At 42.0% G+C, this 27,592-nt stretch overlaps 2 protein-coding genes across 5 annotated transcripts in view; one reads left to right on the top strand and one right to left on the bottom strand.

Moving 5' to 3' along the window:
* The first annotated feature begins 366 nt into the window (after positions 1-366).
* LOC309368182 (trifunctional purine biosynthetic protein adenosine-3-like) lies at positions 367-27,303 on the top strand. 3 transcript variants are annotated; one of them, XM_081907983.1, is made up of 23 exons: positions 367-479; positions 3,030-3,174; positions 4,179-4,274; positions 5,452-5,626; positions 6,455-6,566; positions 7,402-7,470; positions 10,052-10,177; positions 11,080-11,167; positions 11,511-11,596; positions 12,059-12,227; positions 12,539-12,770; positions 13,091-13,185; positions 14,669-14,778; positions 15,190-15,388; positions 16,450-16,701; positions 17,142-17,294; positions 18,894-19,097; positions 19,923-20,072; positions 21,016-21,146; positions 21,874-22,015; positions 22,270-22,385; positions 24,455-24,724; positions 26,137-27,303. In XM_081907983.1, exons 1-22 carry the CDS (start codon positions 408-410, stop codon positions 24,686-24,688), a joined length of 3,156 nt encoding a protein of 1,051 aa, XP_081764109.1. In that variant the 5' UTR covers positions 367-407; the 3' UTR covers positions 24,689-24,724; positions 26,137-27,303. The 3 variants fall into 3 exon arrangements, with proteins under 3 accessions (XP_081764109.1, XP_081764110.1, XP_081764108.1); XM_081907984.1 differs by having other exon boundaries at positions 18,939-19,097; positions 24,455-27,303; XM_081907982.1 differs by having other exon boundaries at positions 24,455-27,303.
* Positions 27,031-27,592, bottom strand: part of GART (phosphoribosylglycinamide formyltransferase, phosphoribosylglycinamide synthetase, phosphoribosylaminoimidazole synthetase) — a 25,014-nt gene continuing 24,452 nt past the window's right edge. For both annotated transcript variants that reach the window (XM_081907987.1, XM_081907986.1), the window contains exon 22: positions 27,031-27,530. In XM_081907987.1, coding sequence (XP_081764113.1) covers positions 27,333-27,530 — 198 coding nt within the window. In that variant the 3' untranslated portion in view covers positions 27,031-27,332. The remainder of the gene's footprint in view (positions 27,531-27,592) is intronic.

Genomic DNA, 27,592 nt, shown 5'->3' with positions numbered 1-27,592 from the left:
CTCTTGCAGCATTTTCATTTATAGGAATTATATCCTGCCCCTTATCACAAGTTATCTTGGGGGAATGGGGTGTCATAGCAATCTAAAATTTAAGTCATTGGCCATTCCATTTCACTCACTCACTCACTCACTCACTCACTCACACCCCTTCCCCTCCATAGCTCCCTTTTAAGTCGTGAAAGAGAGAGCAATTTCTCCCCATCATTTAAATTATGTTTTGGGGGGAAATTGAGCTTGGAAAGAGCACAACAATATGTTCTCCAAGGCCAGTTCCTCCTCCTACCCACAGCTGCTTGCTTATCAGCCTGCTAGTCTGGCTGACTGAGAGACTTTCTATTGTTGACATTTCTTGTCAATGAAAGGGATGTACAAACTTGCGGCTCCCTGACAATTTTTGAAGATTGTGTATGTGGGGTGAGGAGCAGGGGGTGAGCGTTTTTCAGAAGGACATTTTAACAGCCCAGTATTTTTCTGCAAAGGTAGGAGGTTCTCTGGTTGCATCCTGTTCACTTATACTTCATTGTCCCTTGCTTACACATCCACATGCCACATTCTATTGGACATTTATATCAACTGGCTATAATACTTTTTAAAAACATCATTTTCAAATTTGATTGGCAAAGAAATGTAAGGTACATTTTAAAAGATGTGGAGAAAGGTTTACTCAGAATGGGACTTTGTCCTGTACCTATCATTCTAATACAAGATAAACAATGTGCAGCCTTATGTTAATGTGAATAGAGAAATTAATATTAATTATGGCATTCATCATAGTGTATGATGGATTAGTTTTCAATGTAGTTCTTCGCAATTAATTTTGTTAAAACTTTTTTTATGAGATATTTTTTAAAAATTCCTACATATATTAAGTGAATATTAATACAATCAAGTAGAAAATTCTGTTGTTGTGATAGAGCTACTTGTTACATTTGTTAGAAGATAGAAGCCTTCTACTTGTTCGTTCTTTAAGTCTTCTTCAGAACATTATATCTTGAATCCCTGGCTTCTATATATTATTCAGCAAACTCATTACAGAGGTAATGTTGGCATATTTCACAGTATTTTAATTATGTATCTTCTTGGCAATAGCTGCTTAATGTCAACAGCATATTTCTTAAAGGTCAATTGATGTGTGTCTCTCCCCCTCCCCCTTGACATTTATAGTAGCTTGTTCCCATTTCATATCAACCACAAGGGCACTAAATGAAGGTGTGATGTTATTGAAATAAGTAAAAAAAAATCATTTGAAAAAATACTATTGGGATAGTTAAGTATATTGTTTTTTCCAGACAACATCCCTCTTGGTTTCTTCTTATTATTATTTTTGCTGCTATTTTGAGAATTGCAGTATGAAAAGCAATGCACAGCAAAACAGCACACTGCAGTGATGCCTGTTTTACAAGATGCATAACACCCAACCACATCCATTTTTGCACTTCAGCTGTGATGCTGTGTGCGTGCCCCTTTGGCTATTTGTGTTAACAGTCCTTGCATCTTGGGTGAATTAGATTGGAATATTCACTTAGTTTCTGGAATTCAAAGGCTTTATTAATGCAGGAACTATTTACAGCAGTGGTTTTCAACCAGTGTGCCATGGTACTGTGGGGTGCCTTGAATAATGGTCAGGGGTGCCCCGGGCAAAACTGGCCTCCATCACTTTTTTCTTTCCTCACTCTTCTTGCACAGCTCTTTGTTGCATCAGCCCTGGCTACAAGCTCCCCAGGCAAATGGTGCCTCTGGGGCTGGCCAGGGGTGCTTCCCAGGCCCCTGTAGGGCACTGTAAGGAGGCACCTCACTTTGGGGCAGGGGGGCAGCTCAAAGATTATGGTGGCAGCTGGGGGGAGGGGAGAGGATAGGGGGCTGAGGGAACACTCACAAGGGAGGGTGTTTGAAAAAGGGTGAGAGGCTGCCAACTCTGCAGTCAAGGCATGACATAACTGGGCTCCTGAGCCCACACAGGGAGGGTGTTTGAAAAAGGGTGAGAGGCTGCCAACTCTGCAGTCAAGGCATGACATAACTGGGCTCCTGAGCCCACAGGGGTGCCACAGAAAGAAAGTAGTTGGTCAAGAGAGCCATGGACTCAAAAAGGTTGAAAACCTCTGATTTACAGTATGAGAGGAGATGAGAGCAAATAACATCTTGTATCAAAAAGCTGTGAAAGAACAGTACACAAAATGGCTCAGCTTTTAGGGGTGAAATTAATTCAGACAAATCAAAGACCACAAGCAAGTGCTCAGAAGAAGGAAATTATTTGTTTTTTTCCAACAATTTGTCAGAGCAGCAAAGCAGCAAAGAGAAGCACAAGCTGTTCACATTCTGATCTCTCAGCGGTTGATGAAATTACCAGAGTGGAGACTTCAGAGATCCAGTGTGGTGTAGTGGTTAGAGAGTCAGAATAGAACCTGGAAAACCAAGGTTCAAATGCCACAAAGCTCACTAGGTGGTTTTTGGCCAGTTGTGTTCTCAGCATTTTTTGAAAAGATAAACATGAGGGGAGAATTGTGTGTACCAAAACCTTGGAAAGCCACTACAAGTAAGTACAGAGTAAACAATTCAGATAGATGGATCACTGATATGACTTGGTGCAAGGCAGCCTACTATAACTTACATATTTCAAGGAAGGTGAGATGAGTAGGTTCTTGCCTCTTACAGTGAACTCCTATAGATACCTACTCAGCAGTAAATTCCATTGAGTCCTCCAGTAAGCAGGTTTAGGACTGTAGCCTTAAAGACATTACAAATTCTGTATTATGTTTTTACTTATTCTCTACCAAATGGACAATTGGTATAAAATGCCTGTAGCTGCTTCAAATGCTTCCGCTTTATAGGATATCCACCATTAATATGATGCCATTTTAAAATGTAATGTGTAACGTGTGAGATGGCTCTGTCAAACATCTACCATAAATTTGCCTCAGTTTAGAAGTCAGTTTCCTCATAAGTAACTGGTTTGTCTTCCAAATAAAAATGCTAATGATTGAGGCATTAGACCTATAAGTGACAATGCACCTCTTATTTTGCATATCCAGATGGCTGATCGAGTGCTTGTGATTGGCAGCGGGGGCAGAGAACATGCTCTGGCTTGGAAATTGGCACAGTCTCCACATGTGAAACAGGTACTGGTTGCTCCAGGAAATGCCGGTACAGCTAATGATGGCAAAATCTCTAATTCAGGTGAATAGCTTGTAGTATTTGGTGACTTTTCCTGCATTGGATATATTTTAATGTATTTGAATGGTCATACAGTGGAGAAACACACCCATGCCACCTTTCCAAAACAGTGTACAATGTGTATTGCATACATGTAAATGCTAAGGGTGAGAAAAATCAATGCTTCAAACATGTCTGACTTTTTATGTTGGCAGAGTGCACATACAAAAATGCAAGTGCTACAGCAGGGGTAGTCAACCTTTTTATACCTTCTGCTCACTAATGCATCTTTCTTGATGGTAAAATTTCCTTACCACCCACCAGTGCTTGATGGAAGGGGGATTCAGCTTGTTCCATAGAACCCGCTACTGCCCACTTAGAATCCTGAAATGCCCACTAGTGGGTGGTAGGGACCAGGTTGACAACCCCTGCGCTATAGGATAAAAAAATACAAGACATTCATTGAATCTGTGAAGCACTTTAAGTTCTGCAGATTGGGGATGACTGACTGACCTTGACTGCTTATGAAGGAGTTGGAGTGTGTAATCAAACATGTTTAGCCATGAAACTCCTATCTAGATAACAAAGTGGTTTTTGGAAACACAATTTTAGTCAATTTCTGCTTCTGCAGATGACCCACATGCCCATCCCACATTGCTCAGCCTTTTAAGGGGTGCATGCCCACCCTGTTCCTTTCTAATGGGAGCCCAGAGGGCATGGCACTTGTTGGATCAACGCCTTAGCTTGTGTAGCCATGCCTTGCACCTTCAACCCTTGTCTTGCTTATGTACTGTACTGCTTAGAGCATTAAAGTTACTGTGGGAGCCAGGGCGCATAGGCTTTTGATGTAAGTTATCTTGGAATCTAAGCTACCAAATTCTTTATTGCAGATCCATATGCACAACTATATCTTTACTTAACATATTGAAATAAATCTTTATCATGTTTTCCTTTTGTGGTTCCTGAAGCTACATAACTCTCATACATTTTGGATCCTGGTGTTTATTATTATTTATTATCTATTTCAGGGGTTTTAATTAGCAACCATACTATCCTAGCCCAGTTCTGCAAAGATCATAACATTGGGTTTGTGATTGCTGGACCAGAATCTCTCCTTGTGACAGGTAAAGTTAGAGTAACTCCTTTCTCAGGAAAAAAACAAGTGCTCTAGATTAAAAAATAAAGGTCCAGCCTTGGGTAGCATAGGAACCCAGTACAGTGGTACCTCGAGTTACAAATGCCTCAGGTTACAAATGCTTCAGGTTACAAACTCCACTAACCTGGAAGAGTTACCTCAAGTTGAGAACTTTGCCCCAGGATGAGAATGGAAATTGTGTGCCGGTGGCACAGTGGCAGCAAGAGGCCCCATTAGCGAAAGCATGCCTCTAGTTAAGCACAGTTTCAGGTTAAGAATGGAATACGGTACCACTGTATTTGGTATCATCAACTGGAGAGCAAAATGGGTTTCAAATAGCTGGGGTTTTTTGCAACTGAGAAATGACCTTTCTTCTTCTTCTTCTTCTTCTTCTTCTTCTTCTTCTTCTTCTTCTTCTTCTTCTTCTTTCTTCTTTCTTCTTTCTTCTTCTTCCCTTTTTGAAACTCTGGACAGTGTGATTCCGACTGATAATCCTGCACTTAGATAGACAGCAGATACCAGCCTCTTGTATGAGCATATGCATGTAGCATCTTGGAACATTACATAAAATAACTCCCTTGTTAGACCAGAGTTCATATTGATGTAGATTCTATTTTAAAAACCATGGTGTTACAGTGGTACCTTGGGTTACAAACACCTCAGGTTACAAACACTTTGGGTTACAGACTCCACTAACCCAGAAGTAGTACCTCACGTTAAGAACTTTACCTCAGGATGAGAACAGAAATTGCATGCGAGGCAGCAACGGGAGGCCCCATTAGCTAAAGTGGTACCTCAGGTTAAGAACGGTTTCAGGCTAAGAATGGACTTCTGGAAAGAATTAAGTTCGTAACCAGAGGTACCATTTTATTAGGCATCAAAACATACCTTGGCTACAGGTTTGATAAGTTTATTATAGATGCAGGCAGACTTTTAAAAAGAGAGTTCAAGGTGACATGATAAACTGCATCGTTTTTTGTTTCTGAACTATAAAACCCCAAACTCTTAAGCCTTCCTCCATACTGGTGAGCTGCCTGCTGATAATTTTATTTGCTCTTTTAGCTCTGTGATACCATTCTGAGACAGGCAAGGAGTATTAATAATAAAAAAAAAAATCTGAATTCCATAGCAAGATTTGTCTGAGCCTTTCAGTATTTTGTTGTTAGGAATTGTTGATGACTTGGTAGCGGCTGGAGTTAGATGTTTTGGCCCCACAGCCAGGGCAGCACAACTGGGAACAAATCGAAGTTTCGCTAAGGTCTTTCTTGATCAACATGGAATTCCAACAGCAAGATGGAATGAATTTTTAAATCTGCAAGACGCTTGCACTTTTATTAATAGGTAAGCATTATTTCCTCCATTAGCTTACGCTCTTTAGAGTTGATGGTATAGCTTTTTCGTGAATTAAATTAAAAAGGGACCCCAAACGTATTGAAAATTGTTGATGAATATTGCAGAATGGCCAAAAATCGACAAGTTTACTGTTCTAGATCTCAGTCTCTCCACTTTCAACCTCAACTTTCTCTCCCTCACTACACACTAGGCCTGCTTGGTTCACCTGCTCCCTCCACAGCTAGGCTCTGCTTGCAGATCACAACCACAAGGCTCCGCAGTCAGCTACTGGGTCCCAGAAAACAGGGAGCACTTCTTCCTCTTATTTATTCATCAGCCTTGACTACAACAGCAATTTTTTTATTGGTTGTTTCTTTTTTTGGGGGGGGAATACCAAAACAAAATAAGAAGGATGATAAAGCCTTTCACAATGTTTATTCCTTAGATACTTCTAAACAAGGTTTAAAGTGCAGTAATTTATCAGGGTGAATTTTCCCCTCACGCCTTTAATCACTCTAAGCAAGGCTGCATCTCATACTTAGATGGGAAACTTCCAGAGAGGCTTAGCGCAAGCCTTCCTTGAAGAAAGGCTGGATAAAGTTTAGAAAATAAATAATTAGAATATTTTCACGTAGCTCAGTATTGCCTACACAGACTGACTGTAACTGTCCATGGTTCTCTCTCAGCCTTGCTTGGAGATGTGTTAAAATTCTCCTTTCTCTAAAATGTTGTGTTCCAGACAGTCCAGGAACTATTTTTTTTTTCAAAAGAGGACATTTTTGACCATATAATGAAAAGGAGTGATTTTCTTCTAATATGCTCTATCTTAATTTAAAGTGCTGCTTTTCCTGAATTGGTGGTAAAGCCTAGTGGCTTGGGTCCTAGAAAAGAGATAATTCTTGCGTCCAACAGAGAGGAAGCCTGCAATGCAGCGCAAGAAATTCTGCAGGTGATTTATGCCTCTTTGTTAACCTGTTGTGTGCTTCAGTTTCATTTATCATGGTTTTTTTATGTAAGGATAAATCTTACACTCAGGAGTTAGATTGTAGTCCAACCCCCTGCAGTGCGGGAATATGCAGCTGTATGTTTGTAAGGTAAGGTAAATGGGGATGCGGGTGGCGCTGTGGTCTAAACCTCTGAGTCTCTTGGGCTTGCCAATTGCAAGGTCGGCGGTTCTAGTCCCTGCGATGGGGTGAGCTTCCGTTGCTCTGTCCTAGCTTCTGCCAACATAGCAGTTCAAAAGCACGCCAGTGCAGGTAGATAAATAGGGGAAGGTAAACGGCATTTCCATGCACTCTAATACTCAGCACGGTGTTCTGAGGTGCCAGAAGCGGTTTAGTCATGATGGTCACATGACCTGGAAAGCTGTCTGTGGACAAACACCAGCTCCCTTGGCCTGAAAGCGAGATGAGCGCCACACCCCATAGTTGCCTTTGACTGGACTTAACTGTCCAGGGGTCATTTACCTTTTACCTTACCTATGTTTGTATTTTGGGTAGGTTTTTTCTTCTACTGTGACATTGTTCAGTGACGTAATTATATAACATTTTAAATAGTGTTCTGATGTACAAAAACAAGTTATATGTTTAACCTGCAAATCGTCACACCTCATAAAAATTTAGCAGGGACTCTACTTGAGTAGAATGTGGACTACATGAAGGTTTACAGGTGAAGAAAAAAAGTGACTTTATTGGAAATTATCTAAAAAGAGCTTTCTCATTAAAAATGGAAGATGGGATGAAAGTAGAATCTGACCAGTGGATTTTTTTTCTTTTTTATTGCAGGGCAATGTTTTTGGAGACACCCAAGATACCGTAATAATTGAAGAACTTCTTAAAGGGGAAGAGTTTTCTGTGCGTTTTCATTAAGTATTGCAGTCAGAGTTTTGTTTTTGTATAGTTCACAAACTTTAATTGTTATTAATAGAAATAGCCAAGGCTAGCCTGAGGCAACTGGAGGTGGTAATGAGCCCAGAGAGGAGCAGTTGGGGCATTGGAGGCAGCAGCAGAGGAGATACTGGTGGGAGACTGAGGAAGCATTGAGCAACAAGTACAGGACGTGGCGAGCAATACACTCCCGGGTCCCCTGGATCTGCTGTCCCCCGCAGTTGCCCTCAGTCTGCTTCCTGAGGCAACTACCTCACTGAGCCTCATGGATGGGCTGTCCCTGACTATAGCAATGTGGTTCACTTAGCATGAAGCACAATGTTAGCACAACATCAGCATTATTTACTACTATTTCCCAGTGTGGTTTAGTGGAAAGTTTGTTGGACTGGGAAGATGTAGATTCAAAACTCAACTCTGCCATGAGGTTTAGTGGGTCACCCCGGGCTACTCACATTGTCTGAGCCTAACTGCCTCCCAGTTTTGTGGATAAGAATGTTGTTGTTTAGTCGTTTAGTCGTGTCCGACTCTTCGTGACCCCATGGACCAGAGAACGCCAGGCACCTCTGTCCTCCACTGCCTCCCGCAGTTTGGTCAAACTCATGCTGGTAACCTCGAAAACACTATCCAACCATCTCGTCCTCTGCCGTCCCCTTCTCCTTCTGCCCTCCATTTTTCCCAACATCAGGGTCTTTTCCAGGGAGTCTTCTCTTCTCATGAGGTGGCCAAAGTACTGGAGCCTCAGCTTCACAATCTTTCCTTCCAGTGAGCACTCAGGGTTGATTTCCTTCAGTATGGAGAGGTTTGATCTTCTTGCAGTCCATGGGACTCTCAAGAGTCTCCTCCAGCACCATAATTCAAAAGTATCAATTCTTCGGCGATCAGCCTTCTTTATGGTCCAGCTCTCACTTCCATACATCACTACTGGGAAAACCATAGCTTTAACTATACGAACCTTTGTTGGCAAGGTGATGTCTCTACTTCTCAAGATGCTGTCTAGGCCTGTCATTGCCCTTCTCCCAAGAAGCAGGCGTCTTTTAATTTCGTGGCTGCTGTCACCATCTGCAGTGATCATTGAGCCCAAGAAAGTAAAATCTCTCACTACCTCCATTTCTTCCCCTTCTATTTGCCAGGAGGTGATGGGACCAGTGGCCATGATCTTCGTTTTTTTGATGTTGAGCTTCAGACCATATTTTGCGCTCTCCTCTTTCACCCTCATTAAAAGGTCCAACTGATTGGAACAACTGATTGGTTCAAAATTGGACCTCATTAAAAGGTCCAACTGATTGGAACAACTGATTGGTTCAAAATTGGGAAAGGAGTACGACAAGGCTGTATTTTGTCTCCCTGCTTATTTAACTTATATGCAGAATTCATCATGCGAAAGGCTGGGCTGGATGAATCCCTAGCCGGAATTAAGATTGCCGGAAGAAATATCAACAACCTCAGATATGCAGATGACACAACCTTGATGGCAGAAAGTGAGGAGGAATTAAAGGACCTTTTAATGAGGGTGAAAGTGGATAAGAATAGGAGGCCCATAAATCCTTGGGGAAATGGCAGGGTAAATTCCAGAGGAACCACATAACTTGCTGAACCACAAGGAGTTCTTGAGCTTTTGGGTGCTAATTTTTTGGGTGCTAATTGGGTGTCTGATGAGAACTATCAGCAAATATAGGGGTTTTATTGTGCATTGTTATCATAGTTTTTAGCATGCTGTAAACTTTGATACACAATAATTAGTATTTCCTTCAAGGGATAGATACTAAGGGGACTTGCTTTGCAAACCTTTGCAGGGTAAAATGCAGGCAGGATTTTCAAAGTCAGCAGTTTCAGGCACAGAAGGGGAAGGCACAGAAACATAACTGGATACTTCTGCTTTTCCTCCTTGTGAAACAATTGGTAGTGACCTGCTGCACAGACTTTCATCTCCCCACAAGGATTCCAAAGAAAGGAAAAGAGACTTGGTGACTGCTTGTGGATTTGGGGGAGGAAGGAGCTAACAGATCTGCCTGAGGCATTTTCTTGCCTGAGATGAAGGACAAGATGGTCCCAATTCCCCTCCCAATTCCACGCACAGAAGTCAGACAGATTGGCAGCTGAATCTTACAACACCAGCAAAAGGACAGCATTCTCCATTGCATCTGAGGATAGCAGGCTACCTTAGGGAGTGCGGGGCAAACGATGCATAGCTCATCACTGCTCCCTGTCTCCCCCAGTTTCTGCTGCCAGAGGCAGCTTCCTTACTCTGCCTAGTGGTAGGGTGGACTGTGGCAGTCAGAAGGTGGAGGAGTAGAGAATAGCATGGGACCAACTTTTCACATGGTAGCACTGACTCTGTGACCTTAACTACAATTTGAGCTGCAGCCATTAGCTGCTGAAAATGTTCACCTCTGTGTGGTGAAAAGCTCTTGCTAATTTCAGCACCGCTGTGAAAGGCAGGACTTCAAGGATTGAATTAATAAGAGAGACACTTATGCATGTTGATGTATAATGTGTGTGATTTTAGTTTGTTATATTTGTTGCTCAGTTTTGTGTATTTTCTCCTCAGTGTTTATGCTTTGTGGATGGAGTCACTTTTGCTCTCATGCCACCAGTCCAGATCCAAAAGCAACTATCTGATGAAGACTGGGGTCCAAGCACTGTTGGAATGGGAGCTTATGGTCCGGTACCTCAGGTGCCAACAAGTTTTATTCACTGCTTAGGACTCCATATGCCTTTCCCCTGGAAATCATATAGTCTGTTTTCTAAGTAATTTCTTGAGTGGTGCTTTCAAATCTTTCTGGGTAATCCATGACAATGGTTGACCTTGGAATAATAATGGACATAGGCGTCATCTCCTGGGGGCCCAGCTCTTTTGCCCTCCCAATTTTTTTGGAGGGGGGGCAACCACAAATGAAGAACACACATGTCATTGCCTCCCCTCCAGTCTTCTGTACAAGTCGGTGCCTCTGTTAATGGAAAATCATATAACAAGATTCTAGCATGCTAATGCTGTGCCGACAAAGGTGTGTTGTACTCCACAGACTTCAGAAGCACATAAATTGGTATTGAATATGAAATTTAGCAGCTTGATAATCTCGCCCTCCATCCCCCCTGCCCCCAAGACTGCAGATGTAAATCTGATAGTGGGTGGGGAACTTTCAGCAGATGATGGGGGGGCCCTCTGAGCAGACTCTGTAGGAGTCAATGGCAAGACTTTGGTGGCCTCCATGGAGTTGTCTGTCCTTCCGTGTGACAAGCAGAATTAAAATAAATTATTCTAAGAAATGGACATGTAAACTAGATGCAAACTAGAGAATGGTGCGAAACTCTAATGTTTATTTTTGTTGCTCGAGTATGCACTTCCTTAGTCTTAGTGTTGCCCTTGTAGATGATGGCAGGAAGACAGATGGGGACAAAACTTGAATTAGTTGCCTCTGCCTTTCATTGGCTTTGGCTCCATCTACTGTTGGTCCTTGTGTGAACAATTCCAATGGGAACCAGCCCCTACTGGTGTTGGGTTACTTTTGTTTTGATTTTTTACACTGAGGGAAAAATTGTCATAAAGCCATTTGTCCTTCTCCTGTTGCTCATTAGATTTCCGAAGTCCTTCTAGAAAAAGTGAAAGGTACACTTCTTCAACACATTGTCAACAGCATGAAGCAAGAAGGCATATCTTATGTAGGTAAGAAGTTACACTCAACATCAGGTTCCTTAGGAATGATCATTCTCTCATATGACATTACTCCGCCTGATGTTTATGTTTTGGATTTTCATCATATTGAAAACTCATTATTGTCTTCACATAACAACTTACCATTTTTTGAGTCTTGCTTAATGAATGACAACTTCTGGAGGAGTTATTTTATGAATGGAGAACTTGATCTTCTACCAATAATAATAATATGCAGAATTTTTAAAAAAATGCTTCACTTCATGTCATACCTTAGTCTAGCTGTATGCATTTTAAAGACACATTAAAATATATACTTTGATTTTGTTATCTATAATTCTCTGATTCCTTTCAGGTGTGCTGCAGATAGAATTAATGCTTACCAAAGATGGTGTAAAAGTCTTAAGTTTTGACTGCTATTTTGGTGACCCCCAATGCCAGGTAAATCAGAGATATACAACCTAATCCTATGAACCACCAAGACAGCAAATTAATATTTCAGATTGCATGTAATTTCTGCTCCAGCAGCATAGCATTACAGTTTGTAGTGCTGTAAAAGAAAAGCCAGTGTAGCACAGCAACTAAACGGAATGAATATGTGCTATGATAGTCTCTCCTTTGGGAAGTTCACAGTAGTTGACAGTAGTATAATCTCCCTGCAGTCAAATCAGATTGACTGCTGCAAACTTTATCCAAACAAATCAGGACAAATGCTCTATAAAGAGGTCATCTGGTTTTAGGGTTGCTTTCTAACTTGTAATCACTGTAAGCTAATTGCCACTGGTTTTTGGAAATAGAAAAGCATTGCAAAAGCAGTGATTTGAACTAGATATAATGAACAAACTATAGCTGCTGAATTGTATATAATCATATATAAAATGCCACCTATGTCCACTTTTGCAGGTAGTTGTTCAGCTTCTTAAAAATGATCTTTATGAAGTGATCCAAGCCACTATTGATGGCAGGCTCTGCAGTTCCATGTTGGCTTGGTCAGAGAATTGTACTGCTGTGTCGATTGTCATGGCAAGTGAAGGGCATCCGGAATGTTCTAATCAGGGCAAAGAGATCACTGGTAATTCTTTTTTATTCTGAACAGCTTAATTACAAGGTACAATGAATAATTTTGCTTTATGTTTTCTGACAGTCATTATTCCTTTTTTAAAAAATACCACAATAATCATCTTTCAGTTACAGTATTTTGAATTATTTACTAAATGTATTTCTTGTTAAATGTTTCAACAGGGAAACTTAAGTGAAACGTGAAGTGCGGACTTTCCACTGATATTTTGATACCCCGTGAAATGACAATATCTATGACACCTACATCTATAGAATATGTTCTAAAAATAATAATCGAGCCCATTTTCCTTTCAATTTTTGTAGGGCTCCTTCAGGCAAGAGAGCTAGGCCTAGAGATCTTCCATGGAGCTACCATAGCAGTGGATGACAAAGTGCTGGTTAATGGCAGCAGAGTCCTGACAGTAACAGCCATGAAGGAGGACCTTGCGTCAGCGCTTGAAGTTGCCTACAAAGGACTGGCAGCCATTTATTTCCAGGGTGCAACTTATCGAAAAGATGTTGGTTATCAAGCTATGAGGTTTCTCAGACAGTCTGCGTATGTAAACATAGGCACTGGCAGATAATGCGTGCTAACCCAATGTTTATTATTTTGCCCAGGATCAGAGGTGGATTTAAGGGAACATGACTGGTTCACCCGCACTGGGTGCCTAGCTGAGAGGGTGCGGCAGAGGCGCTGCAACAATGCCTTAGACTAGAAAGCAAGAGGTGGGGGGCCACACACGCACCAAATTTTGGCATTGCACAGGGCGCTACTGACATTTGAAAGTCCAAAGTCTGCCACTGCCAGGATTCTCTTGCAACCACAATCGTAACTGAAAAATGTTTTAACAACCGTGATGTGTGCTTCTGTTTTAGGAGTCCATCATATGAAGACAGAATTGCAGGTCCTATTGTTTGCAATGTCTTGGTTCGCCCATCTAACCTAACAGCTGCAAGTGGTTCCAAATTAGGTAAGGATCAGATGAAGTGATGAATTCCCAAAGGATTTTGAAGACCAGTTTTTCAAATTTATTCCATGTGAACCAAACTATTAAATGGATATACTAACCAGCTTCTGGCAAGAGCTCACTTCATTGTCCTTCCTTATCCTCAGAAGTTACTGCTCTTTGCATATCTTGCACAAAGAGTAGCAGGAGAATTATGTACGATTAGGGCTACAATGTTCAATTGACTAAACTTTAGGAAATTAACTGATTAAAAACATTTACTCATCTAACTAGATGCCCCTAATTAATTTGACAGCAGGGGTGCTAATTTGAATAAAATATTGGGGGGGGCAGATAAGCCCCACCCTGCCTAATCAATCACACGATGCTGTGCACACACACCATTTGAATGACAATGCCCATCAACTTTGGGGGACTTGGCCCCCTCAAACATTTTATGGGGGTGAGGCAAAGGACCTCAGCCCCTAGGAGTTGGCTCCTATGTTGGACAGCATATATCCATATCATTTTACGTATCTAGCTTTTTTTTGTTATAAAACTTTTTTGTAAAACAATTACAGGTGGCAAATGCTATCTCATAAGAATCGTTCTCATTTTCCCCTCATACAGAAGACAGAGAGCATCTTCTGATATGATGCCTGAGATGCCTCATCTAAAAACAAAGAAAATAAGCTTCTTGCTTTAGAAATGTTGTTTTTACCCATGGGTAGAATTAATTGATAGCGTAAGAATATAAGTAAACCCCTGCCAGATCAGACCAAAGGTCCATCCAGTTGAGTATTTTGTTCATAGTGGGCAACTAGATGTTTGTGGGACATGAGTGATAGCCCTCTCCCCCTGCCCCATGTTTCCCAGGAACTGATATTTATTCAGAGCCATAATAACGGGGATACTAGATGTGGTAGAAAGCCATCATAATTTTTAGCCATTGATTAATCAAGTAACTAAAACAAATATGATAAATCAATTAAAAATATTTAATTGGGATGCGGCTGTCAGGATCTTTGTATGGAAATTCAGACTGTTATGGACTATTTCTGCTTTTGTATGCTGCTCTGTTGCCCATAACTAATTTGTCATAGGTCAACGACATAGCAGGAAGCCAGTGCAGGCAATGTTTTTATCTATGGAAATGTCAGCTTATCTCTTTTCTTCTTGCTTCACATATTGTAATAGCTGAATGGAATGTGTAAACACCTGCCTGACTATGGTATCATATTGCACATGGGGCTGAATGTGAAACCTGATGCTCTGCTTTTGCTTCTGTTAGCAACAGCGGTAGCCTCTGCTATTTTCTAAAGATATTCTATATAAATAGAATCTAAAACAGAAACAGGAAGCACTCCTATATTCCAGCCTTTTGCAACATCTCAGCCTTGTATCAGTGATCTATTGCAAACATGAGGATTTGCAAGGGGGAGCGGTAATATGTTTTCAGTAGCAGTGCTGTTTCCCACAGTGTTTTTGACTTCTGTGTATCTTTCAGGCAGCTGTGGGCATCGGGGGAGTGTTTCTGCCTTCTTTGATTTGAGAGCATCTGGTTATAATGATCCCATTCTCGTATCCCAAACTAAAAGCATTGGGACAAAAATGAAGGTAAACCAAGGCATGTTCCTACTGTAGCTTGTGCTATGCCCATGTCTCTTGTGATGCATCATTTTTCCATGTCAGACCACAAAGCTACACTGGTCAAATCAAAATGGAACGGCCTTTCCATAAACACAGAAGTAACTGGCACTTATAAATGTTTCAGATCAATATAATTACCGGTATACAATTTTGAGTTTTCTAGGCTAGCCCCTAGAGAACTTGAGATGTACTAAGCTGAATGCATCCCAGCTGTCCTATATGGCGATCCACCACAAGCTCCTGCCTTTTGCTTGGCATCAGTTGCTCATATAGGAAAAGAACATCAAGACCAGTGTCTGAAGCTGCCTAAAGTAATATTTTATACCAGAGTAATGCATTCACATTAAAATCCCAGACTGATTCCCTTGTTCATTACAGATTGCCCAGCTGTGCAATAAACATGACATGATTGGTCAGGACTTGGTGGCCATGTGTGTCAATGATGTCCTGGTTCAGGGAGCTGAGCCTCTCTTCTTCCTTGACCATTTTGCCTATGGAAAATTGGATGCTGGTGTGGCTCAGTCAATAAGAGATGGAATAGATGGAGCCTGCAAACTGGCAGGATGTACTCTTCTGGGTATGACCACGTCTCAGTATTTCTCTTCTCAGTTTTGAAATTTCTTCTTTGTGTCCTAGGATCTGTAAGTTGTAGTGGTGGTGGTAGCACAAATTTCCAATTGACCTTGAACATTATTTGGGGGTTCTTCCAGATGAAAAAAAAACCCCACAACAACCCTGGAAAAACATTGCCCAGGTCTGGGCTGGCACCATCAATATCATGTTCCCATTTTATAGAGGGGGAGCAGATAAGACTTGCTGTGATGCAAATAGCTATGCTTTCCAGCCCTTCACTAATATATATTAGAACTAGAAGCCTTATCACCAACGTTGCTCAGAAATTCTAAGAAACAAAAAAAGATGCAGTTTTGAAAATCAGTGATTAAACTCAGTGCAGCCTTGTAAGGTTCAACCCACCATCTTGATTCAAAATATAATTGTATGCATACATAAACCCTGCTATTTGATCTTAGAAACCCTCGTGCAAAATTGGGATCCAGTATCTTAAGAGGTGCCCAAGTCCACAGCGAACAAACCAGAATTGGTGGAGGGGCTGTGGAAACTGTTTGTTTCATGCCAGCCTTAACACACTGGGTGGCACAAGTCAGCTGTAGGGTCTTTGAAATGGTGATGCATGTGACTTGCTGGTGTGTCTGTGTCTGTTGTGTGGCATATGAGCAGGCTTTGGAGGCACACGACCACCCTGCTAAACATTTTGTACCAATATGAGCATCTTTCTTTCACTTCCCTAAAACCAGACATTAGGAATTATTCCAAAATTCATCAGTGCTGTAGATGGATGGATGAAGATAGGCATATATTTATTAACATCATTTATATATAATGTCGTCGTCCCCCCCCCCCCGCAAAAATGAGGTGTTGGTACTCTTACGTTGATAAAAGTGCTGTGTTTGCCAAAGCAAAATGGCTGCCATAGGCTGGGGGGGGGGGAGAGAGGTGACAGTACTCCATATTTGTGACTACTGCTGCACACCAAGCACTGAGTATACCCATATAGAATGCAAGTTCCATGGGCATTTATGGTATTTACTGCTCTTGGTTTCTCTTCCGTTTTCCTAGGAAGAGAGACCAGTGAAATGTCTGGCACCTTTTCACCTGGAGAGTGCAACCTGGTTGGCTTTGTGGTTGCTGCTGTGGAACAAGAAATGGGATTTCCACAGCAGGAGAAGATTGTCAGTGGTGATCTCCTCATTGGCATAGCTTCTTCAGGACTTCACAACCAAGGATTTAGTCTTGTGAGGAAGATTCTTTTAACATCATCCCTACACTATTTCTCTTCTGTTCCTGGTGGATATGGTCCCCAGACTTTAGGTATATCTGCTTCCCCCAATTTCTTACCCTGAACATTTCTTGTAAAGAAATACCAAGTGTATGGTTAATACCATACACTTATTATTTTCTTTCTCTGCTGTATATAATTGCCTGATTTTGAAGCCATTGCACACGTCTCGGCTTTAGTACTCCATCATGATTTTTACTGCACCTTTTCCCCACAGTGTCTTCAGAGACATCCTTGTTGTCCTCTTCTTTTCCACAGAAAGAAACAAAGGAGACCTTATGACAGCCTTCCCCAACCTGATGCCCTCCAAGTATTGTTGGGCTGGGGCTGATGGGAGTTGTAGTCCAGCAATATCTGGAGGGCATCAGGTTGGGGAAGGCTGCAGCTTAGTGAGGAAGGAATCTTGTCCTGCTTATTATAAGATTGTATGAATGATTTTACCTACAGTTTAAAACTTCTCATACATTCACAGGAGAGCAGTTGCTAACCCCATCCAAAATCTATAGCAAAACTCTGCTGCCTGTACTCCATTCAGGAAATGTGAAAGCCTACATCCACATTGCAGAAGGTGGGTTGCTGGGAAGCTTTTCTACAATCCTTCCTGAACAATTTAGTGTGGTTTTGGGTAAGTAATTTTTATTCTTGTTGTATTATCTATATGTAGTATACACATGATTCTTTTTAAGCATATCGTTAATAAAGGCATTTTGGAAACTAGCCATATGCACACACCCTCAAGTAAACCATTTTGGCTGGAAGACTGGCTAGGCCCTGCCTTGCATTACTTTTTCCACTTGACCTAGGAGGGCAGGATGCTGACTGACTCCAGCTACAAAAGCTGAGGCTGCTGAGCAGACTTCGGGACTGGGGTATTGTTTGGGGGGAGTTGTTGATGTTGTTGCTATTTGTTTTTTGAATCTTTATTTTAGATCTTGTGGTTTATGTGGAATTTGTGCCGTTTGGCTGTGTATTTTTTGTGTTTTATTTATTGTTTATGACTACTTTTGTTATGTTGCAGTTGTGTGTGGTTTTTTTTATGTTACAAGCCACCTTGAGCATGGTTTGAACTGCAGAAAGACAGCATACAAATAAAATTATGTACCGTATGTATATATGTGAACATGTATCTGAAATGCTCCAAATAGAAGGCAAGCAAGATGGGAATTTGTTTCCCCTCTGCCCCTCTGAACAGCAATCACCAGTGGTGTGTATATCATGACCTTCTTGGCTGGAACCCAGTATTTCTTTATCTGGGACAATTGACTCCAAACTCCATATAAGTTTTCTGTTCCAGATGGAAGACCACAGGGGCAACTCTAGCCTAGCAGTGAGCCAAGAACCAACACCATGGACAGCTCATTGTGGGGCTTTGGTTTGAAGTCAGGCCAGAGCCAAAATTGACTGAGATTGTTTCTTCAGTGTGGTCTGCAGCCAATGGATGTTCTCCAGATGTTGCTGGTCTGAACAACTCCTATCATCCCTGAACATTGACCATAATGGATCACCTGACGGAATTAGAATCCATCAGGAGGGCATCGTATAGGCCTCCCATTTTAAATATTCCTGTCAAGCCACACCTTCTTAAAGGAGCCTTGCCTAATAACAAGAGACTACTTTTCTTATGCCAGCATGTGCTGTGTTGAGGGTGAAATACCTCTTCCAGACCCTGGGCTTAGTGGGGTGGAAAGGAGAGTTCTCAGTAACCAGTGGGGTGATGCATGCAAGTCTAAAAGAGCTACTTTCTAAGGGACAGCGTCTGGAAGCCTCACTGTGTCCTGGACCCCTCCTCTATATAAGTGTCTGGAGCGGGTGGCTATTTCAAGTATTGTCTCCTATAGCATTGGAGGAACTGAATATTCTCCTTCCTAGGAGTCTCAAGAGACCTCTGCTGACAGATGGAGTTCCAAACCATGTCTCTTGAGAGTCTGGTCATGAAATAACTAATCTGAGAGTATTTCACAGTTGCAGTCCCTCATCCCAGCATTTGAGAGGAAAAATCAGAACACCCCTTTGAAATGAATTTCTTCCTCTTACTCATATGTTAAGGTCTCTGTATGTCCTTCACATAGATAATTTCAGCATGACATAGTAGTGCCTATCTTTTGCTGGATTGTATCCAATATTGCTAATGAGAGTTGAGGCTGGAAGGATGAATCTGTGCCATGGCTTTAACGGGGATGGAATTAAGGACAGTGTTGTTCTTTACAAATTCAATTATTTGTAGATGCTCATAGTTGGACTATTCCTTCAATATTTTCTTGGCTTCAAGAAGAGGGAAGCCTTTCAGAAGTGGAGATGTCTCAAATGTTTAACTGTGGGATTGGTGCTGTGCTGGTGGTACAAAAGGAGTTTGCTGGACAGATTTTGAAAGATCTCCAGAAATACGAGGATGCATGGTTGATCGGGAAAGTCATCCACCATCTTGCAGGTTATTGCATTTCTTATTCAGACATACAAAACAGCTTAAAATCCAAGAAAAGCATTTAAAATGTTCTAAGGCTTCAGTTCTATACCAATTTATATGAGAGTGAGGCCCATTGAAAATGATGGTGTTTACTTCTGTGTAGACATATATAGGAGTGCACTTTAATTTGTAGACATACATAGGATTGCACTGTGATTTGGACCGTAATTGTATTAAGTTTCTGCAGCTATGTAACTTAACTTCGCTAGCAGGGGTAAATTCAGCACCTCTCCTGTTCCTGCTGCTGCCACACCACAGCCAGAACAAATCAAAGTCTAGGTTGCTATGCTTTCTGAACCCAGGCTCATGGCTTGTTTTCACTAAGCTGTGAGTGGTAACCAATGTTTGTTCTTGGTCATGCTTGTAATTTACGTTGGGGAAACAAGCCATGAACCTCAGTTTGGACAACACAGCAAGCTAGATTATGACTTGTTCTGTGAATGGCATCAGCAAGCGTGGGAAAGGAGCTCTGAAAGAACTTGTTCACATTAAATCATAGTTTGTTTTAAACTACGGTATAATATGACATGTGAACTGGGCCAATGTTTAGTTTGTATTTGGGTGTCCGTTTGCAAGTCCTGCACAATGCAAAAATATAGATATGAAAACACCAATTAATTAAAGGTTATTTGCTTTCAACTCTTTTGTAAGCAAATGGATTAAGGAGAAGAGCTTTCAACTGGATATTATAGACATTCCTATCCCTTTGGCAGTTTAGTTTTCCAAATGTATGTGCTTTTAGCTACTATATTTTAAGCATGTGCACTGAATTACCTTTCCTTTATTTAGGGTGTTCTCGTGTAGTAATCAAGAATCTTCTTGAAGCATTGCTGCAAAACAAATATCCATTTATGAAGAATCTTTCCAATGTAGACAGCCAGATCCAGACCACATGCAGAAAAAGCAAAGTGAAAGTAGCTGTTCTTATCTCGGGAATGGGTGAGCTTGCAATTGCTACAGCACTCAATAGCCATCTCTGCAATGGAGATTTTGTGAGAGCATGTAGACTTTGATATATTATGGCAAAGTTGCTTGTGTGAACTTACATCTGATTGAAGATGCTTTATAAGATGCTTTATAAGAATCATTCAATATTAATAGAACTGATTGCTGTTAATATGCAGATAGTTCTTATATTAATTGCATTTTTGATCAGAATTGAAATCCAGTTGAACCCCTGATATCCAAATCTTGAATCACACCACATCATTCAAATTTACTTTGAAATTATGTTTAATATCATATCCTTGCTGGTAATCTCAACAATATGGCCAGGTCTTAAGGACTTCTGTCCTCATGTCTTAAGGACTTCTAAGCAAGCCAGATTGGGACAAACTGCCTTCCCTCAGGTGGGATACCTGGAGGTCTCCGCCTAGCTCAGTCAGTTGTCCAATCCCATCTGGGGGAAGCATTGCCAAGGAGACCAGGCCAGGTAGGGGAGGGATTACCTGCCCACACAATAGAGGGAGGATCTTACCTGGGAATCCTCAGATTCTGGCTCCAGATATTAGCTGATACAGAAACTTTGTAGAACAAAATGAGGCATATGCAGGCCTTGGTATTCTGCCTGAATATAACAGAGAGCCCTCTCTGCTCCAGCCTCAAATATGCAAAGTTCTGATGGTTACTACAACCATTTATACAACATAAATGTTGCCTATCACAAATCTTTCCTTAAAAGCACAGGAATTCTTAAGCAGTTGTATAGTCAAAGAGCTAAAATGCAGTCGCAACCTATGTAGAAGGTTGACAGAGAACATGGGTTTGTTAGTTCACAATGATATTATAAGTGCATACTTTGGAGCAGTCACTTGCTGTTTCCCTGGGTACACGTTTGCGATGTCTACTAGAAACTGGCTGTGTCTTAATCTTCTCATTTGAGGTACAAGCCTGACAGCACTTCTTGGATATGCAAAAGAGCCAGCAAGCTGTGCCCAAGTAGTCCTTGTCATCGCCAACAGGTCTGGGGTGGAAGAACTGAAGAATGCAACCCTGGCTGGCATCCCCACCAGAGTAAGGAGAACATGGCATTATAATTTCATGGCCAAAACCCCCACATTGCCAGAAAGTATCTTCACTTACAATATTTCTCTGCAGAGTACTGCCCCATGCCTCATATTTAGATAAGTATTCTTGAGACAATTATGTCTACGAGTAAAAAAACAACATCTAGAACCTGGTTTGTATAAATTCAATGTAAATGTTGAGGGTCTTCAAAAGGTTGCCCATTGTCAGGGAACTGCCATCGGAGCCAGGAGTGGAGGTAAGGCTCTCCAGCGATGCCGGAGAAGGGCCCAGTAGGGAGAGAGGGAACTCATCCACTGAGGAAGGAAATCAGCGTGACACCAGGAAGAAAGGGAAGCAGGGGAGGGCTTCGGAGAGATGTCTCCAGGACTCTTCCACAGAAACTAGTGGGGAGAGCACAGGTCCTCCGCTGGCCACGCCCACCCTGCGCAGAAGACTTCCGCGCAGGGAGGCTAGGCGGAGACTTGGCGTCAAAGAACTTTTATGCTGGAAGAAGTTCAGGAAACGCCCACTGACGGATTCTGCTATTGACTGACACAGCCGCAGAGCAAGGGCTGTGCAGCCAGGGAAAGGTTTAACCAGGCAACTTTGCCAAGAGTAGAGGCAACTTACGCACGAGCAGCCCCAATTCCCATTACACCCATGTTCTTCAGTTTTGATTTGCACGGTGCTTGGAAGTTTCTTTTGCATTAATCTTTTGCATTAATTATTGTAGGTAATTGACCATAAACTGTATGGAAGCAGATCTGAATATGAAGGCACACTTGACAGAGTCCTTGAAGAATTCTCTGTGGAACTGATTTGTCTGGCAGGATTTATAAGAGTTTTGACTAGCAACTTCCTTAGGAAATGGAGTGGTAAGCAAGTGGAACGAACTATTGTTGTATTAAGTTTTTTGTTGTTTTTTTAATTCCTCAGAAGGGCTGACAGCTGCTGAGGATTCAGCATGTATAAGGCAAACTAGGATCATAAGAATTTCCAGGCTGGGTTCATATACTCAATCAAAGCAGTGATTTTCAATTGGTGATCTGCATGTGGGGCTACCATTTCCATTTTGCACATTCTTGTTTGTCTCTTTGATACGTCTGAACAGGAGTTTCATTAATTATAGGGAAAATTCTGAGCACTTATCCATCACTTTCACCATTAACTAAAGGAGGAAATGCCCACAAGCAGGCACTCTCATCTGCATACAAAATTGCTGGCTGTACCGTCCATTTTGTGCTTGTAAGTATCTTCCTGTGAATAAAGAAAACACCTCTTTCTGTTTTCTGCACACCTGCAAATAATTTTCATTCTTGACATAGGCAGAGATGGGGTATCTAGGTCAGAGATGGGGGTTTTTGTGATCCTCCTGATATTATTGGGCTACACTTCTAATAATTCCTGGTCATTGGCTATGCTGGTTGTGGCTAATGGGAATCCCAAAAACATTGGGAGGGCCACAGGTGCCCTATCCCTGAGTCTGATGTAATTTAGAGTAACCACCTTCTAGTTATAAATGTTGCCTTGGTCCCCCCCCCCCACCAAAAGGATTATGGAATATTGCTATTCTTCCAATTTGCTTTGAACAAAGGAATCAGTTCACTAAAGCAGGCATAGGCAAACTCTGGCCCGCCAGATGTTTGGGACTACAGTTCCCATCATCCCTAGCTAACAGGGCCAGTGGTCAGGGATGATGTGAATTGTAGTCCCAAACATCTGGAGGGCCGGAGTTTGCCTATGCCTGCACTAAAGTCTCTGAGACCTCCCTGTTCCTGGTGACATATGCCTACACCTTGTTCTCCTCAGCCCTTGATGGATGTTTTCTAGCTGTCATAACAATATTAACTCCAAGCTCATTTACATTGCAATAAATGCATGGCCTGTTCATCCAGAACGAAGTCCCAGTAAGTTTAACGGTCCTTATTCCCTTGAAAGTGGGATTAGAACTGCAACCTTAACCGCCTTCTCAAATACACATCTCCAACCACCAATTCCTAACCTGCCCCTCTGCCTAGTTGTATTAACCATTTGTCTTCCTGCATGCCATTTCTAAGGACCTAACTACAAGGGACGTGGGGTTAAACTACAAGGGACTCTGTGGGTTAAACCACAGAGCCTAGGACTTGCTGATCAGAAGGTCGGTGGTTTTAATCCCCACGACGGGGTGAGCTCCCATTGCTCGGTCCCTGCTCCTGTCAACCTAGCAGTTCGAAAGCACGTCAAAGTGCAAGTAGATAAATAGGTACCACTCCGGGGGGGGGAAGGTAAACGGCATTTCTGTGCGCTGCTCTGGTTCACCAGAAGCGGCTTAGTCATGCTGGTCACATGACCCAGAAGCTGTATGCCGGCTCCCTCGGCCAATAAAGCGAGATGAGCGCTGCAACCCCAGAGTCGGTCACGACTGGACCTAATGGTCCTTTAACTACAAGTGACTGTAAAGATGAGATGAACAACTAGGTGGCATTTTTTTAAAACCCCAAATACCCAGGGTGTGTGCACGCGTGTGTGGAATTGTTATCAAGATCACTTAAAAAGTGGTTGCTGTCAGCATCGCCCTTGAGCCAGTGTACCAACTGGACTCATGCGCTACAGCCCCGACTGGGCTAGGCGAGCTGGGTAGCACTGCCAGAGTCCTCCTTTGACACAGGAACAGGTGACAGTGCTGCGGACTCACAGCTTGGAGCTGAGAGCACCGGATTTACTTTCTCTGTAATGCAGTCGTTGCGCAGCAGCGTTTTGCAGAGTCTTGCAGAGTATAAACCACTCGGAGAGCAGCTCTGTAAAATATCTTCCTTCTTTATTCTATTACTACAGCTATCATACAAAACTATATACAGAGCTACAGATTCAGCATAAATCAATGCTATACTCTGAGTGCCTGCAGAGTCTCTAAATATCTCTAAATAATATCTCTTGCACTCTCTCTCCGGCTCACTGACTGACTCTCTCACACACATTGAGATTCACTCACATGACTAATTAAGTAGAGAGCAATACATTGCTCCTCCTCTCTGTGGAGTCAGCAAAGACCTCAGGAGATGGTCAGGAGATTCTTGGGTATGGGAGGGGTGAAATCTCCTCAGTTGCTACTTATATCATCAAGGTTGGATGTAGTTTGGGCCATAATGTGCTCCTCATCCCTTTTCAACCTGCCACCTGTCCTTTATATTACAACTTAAATTTCTGCTAATCTTTTCCAGACTGAATTTCAGTAACACTACTCTGCCCCAAGCACTTTCTGCTTCTGTTGCTCTTCATGTGGAAAGTCACCTATCTTAATGGAATCTCTCTCTCTCTCTTTCTCTCTGGAGGATACTAGTCTCGAAGCAGTAATCTTACAAGAGCCCGTCTCTGTGAAGGCAGAAGACACGGAAGAGACCTTGTCAGAAAAGGTCAAAGAAGCAGAGAGCCGGGTATTTCCTGTTGCCCTGCAGCTGGTTGCCAGTGGAATGGTGCAACTAGGAAAGGATGGCAAAACCTACTGGAAACGAGAGAGTCGGGAGCTGGTCCATCAAAAGGAAAGGCAGGATTGCTCCTCCTCTTAAACTTTCCTATGAGCAGCTACAATGCAGCAATGAATAGTGGCAGTTACAATAATTAAGGCTGAAACTGTCAAATCCTCTTATCCAAGTGCTTTTCCTTTGCTAAAATCAGAGCATGGGGGTCAATATTGCTTCTTCAAGAGAGGAAAGCATGCTCAGTGTACACAATGCGGTGCATTATTAGCTTCAGGGCAACCTAGGTGGTGATTTTACTCTCCTCCTGACTCCATGAAATTCATGTGCATACTCCACCAGATAATAAGCATTAGGAGGGGAAATCTCTGGCACCAACATTGCTCTCCCCCAAAAAAAGAATTAGGAGGAGAGGGGCTGTGGCTCAATACAGAACATCTGCTTTGTATGCAGGAGGTCCAGGTTCATTCCCTGGGATCTCCAAGTAGAGATGGGAGGGAGATGCAGACAGTCAGTGTGGACAATACTGAGGCAGATGGACCAATGGAGATGGCGCCATATAAGGCAGCTACCTAGGATTCCTTTCCCCGTCCTCCACACAAAGTTTTATCATTCTGTTTCTCATTCTGCATTGTCTTGGCTACGTCACTGCTGGCCTCAGAGGAAAGGTTTCTGTGGCCTTGCTGGTATTATAAAAACTCTATGGGTTTTGTGGCACCAGCCACAGCAACAAAAAACAGATAAGGGGACGTTGCAGCTGGGTTTTGCCAACTGCAGGGAACAGGAATGAGAAACTTGAGCAGGCACATGCTGAACTGCATGAAATCAGTGTGTGTTTGTGACACTTGTAAAGGCAATGGATATTATTTTCCCCTCAGGTTTGCAACTGGATTTATATTCTAAAGATATTTAAACCAGAACTTCTGAGAGCTCCCTTATATGCCATTCGAAGCACGCCTGAATCACCTTTTAAATAACTTCCCACATAAAACTAGTCAGTCAGTCAATATATGATGGATATGCAGCAAAATACGGGTGCTGTTTGATAATTTCCCCAAACTTTCTGTATTTAGCTATGATAGTTTTCACTTCAAATGATCCTCAGCTCTATTCTCACAGGGTGTGCCACAATCATGTTTCGGGAACTGTAAGATGGTACATAGTAAGAAGAATGTTTCTTGCACTTACTTTTTGTTATGTACAAACACATTGGATGAAATGGCATTGCAAAACCATTTTTCACACACAGTGACTTGAGTGTGCACAGCCGTCTCTCTTGGAAGGACTGATTGGTACAGTTTAAATGGGACAGCGGTGCAGGAGAACACAGAACCATCCTCCTTGGGGTAAGCTTGGGCTGTTGGTGGAACATGGTGCTCTGGGTAGGGGCTACCCAGAGATTAGTGTACCAATGTCATCTCTCTTGATAACAATATATGACATACTCTAGCTAAAAGCTAGATACAATGGGTAAGCTTGTCTTCTTACATGGCCTGACCATTAAAAGCAGAACAGCTCTGGATTATTTTTGGCTTCAGGTTGCTTCCTTTCTGGAAGGTTTCCACCAGCAAGACTTGCTTAGGAACTGACAAGACACTGCAAGGCATCTTTAGCAACTGTAAGGAGAGAAATCTTTTAACTACCACCCAGAAATTAACATAGATATGTATGTAATTTCTTAAATTATTATTTTTTTATTAGAACGGGGTTTGATATCACTGAACATTTGGGTACAAAACAGATAAGAGGAATGTAACAGTATTGTGCTATATAGCCCAATTCCTATGGAAGCTTAGGATTTGAACACTGATTAGTTTTGTAAATAGCAAAATCATAACACAATGGAAATATAGTATTCTCTCCTTTAATGAACCATCATGGTGATTTTTTTTTTAAAGGCACATATAATATGTAGGTACCTACTTCTTTTCTTTCCAACATGAGTTAGGTCAATTCCTTCCTCACTGTGCTTTCTAGCTATGATAAAAAAATTATGAAGAACATTTTATTGCATGTCTCCATGATGTCACGGGTTAAGTTTTAATAAACAATATGTTTCATAGTATAATATATTTAGAAAAGGGGTGGGGATTAAATCTCCCATGTGATTAGTTGAATACAGCCCTGGTTACTGCCATGTGTTTCTTTGATTCTCTTGTGCTCACCAACCGTTATGAAATACTTCAATCTTTAGCACTATGGCAAAAAAACCTGATTCTGATTCACCTTGCTATTCAGAACGAAATGTTAAAAGGATGGATATTAAAATGCTTAATTAATGCTGTGACCACAGATAGTTTTATTGTATAGTCCCTTTTCCTGGGAGTAGGCACGGTCTGTTTGTGAAGGCAATGCCTGATTTAGACAAGGGCACTGCCATGTAGCTGGCCCTTTGATACAGGTGAGGCATAGTGTGTACTAGTGTGTACTAGGTGGCAATCTGTTTGAGTGAAATGGTTGCCCACAAGGGCTTTGGATATTTCAATGCACCTTTCACGATGCTGTGGGTGACCCTGGTGTTAATCATACGTATGGCTTACCATGAGGACCTGCATCTGCAGAGGTCCATTTTAGGAACCTGTATTATGGCAAAAGTATTTGAATATTTGAGATGGCAAATTCACCCCCTTCCCAATTTGGCTCTGTTTGGCTTTCTCATCTTGCTGCCCTATGCTACAGAATTAAAGCAAAAATAATGCATCGTGGTTGTTGCTGTTTTCTTGTCCTCTGCATTTCAGTTGTGCTTTCCCGAATTCCAGCGTAGCTTCCCATCTCCTCCTAGCTGTACTTCTCCGCTTGCCACTAACTGCATAGCAGCAGGGAAGGCTCTGTGCTCTGCCTCCTTCACCCTTTCGCATAAAGTCTCCTCTGTGTCTCCAATCTTCACAGGGACTGGCTCTTGAAAAATGATTGCTCCAGCATCAACTTCTTCCTAGAAAGGAAGGTCAGAAACGTTGACAAGATGGAGAGATAGAGGAAATTATGAGCTCTAGA

This window comes from Podarcis melisellensis (genome assembly GCF_964234715.1).
Source record: "Podarcis melisellensis genome assembly, chromosome: 4".
In the NCBI taxonomy this organism is placed as follows: Eukaryota; Metazoa; Chordata; class Lepidosauria; order Squamata; family Lacertidae; genus Podarcis; species Podarcis melisellensis.
Note: the sequence above shows the minus strand (reverse complement) of the source record. Positions and strands in the feature narration are given on the sequence as shown.

What these genes read in the sequence shown, in the direction of transcription:
- LOC309368182 (XM_081907983.1), top strand. Translation starts at nt 408, where the DNA reads ATGTGGGGTGAGGAGCAGGGGGTGAGCGTTTTTCAGAAGGACATTTTA. An exon ending in ACAATTTAGTGTGGTTTTGG is followed by an intron (nt 17,295 to 18,893) that starts GTAAGTAATTTT and finishes AATTATTTGTAG; the next exon opens with ATGCTCATAGTTGGACTATT. An exon ending in GTACCGTCCATTTTGTGCTT is followed by an intron (nt 22,386 to 24,454) that starts GTAAGTATCTTC and finishes TTCTCTCTGGAG; the next exon opens with GATACTAGTCTCGAAGCAGT.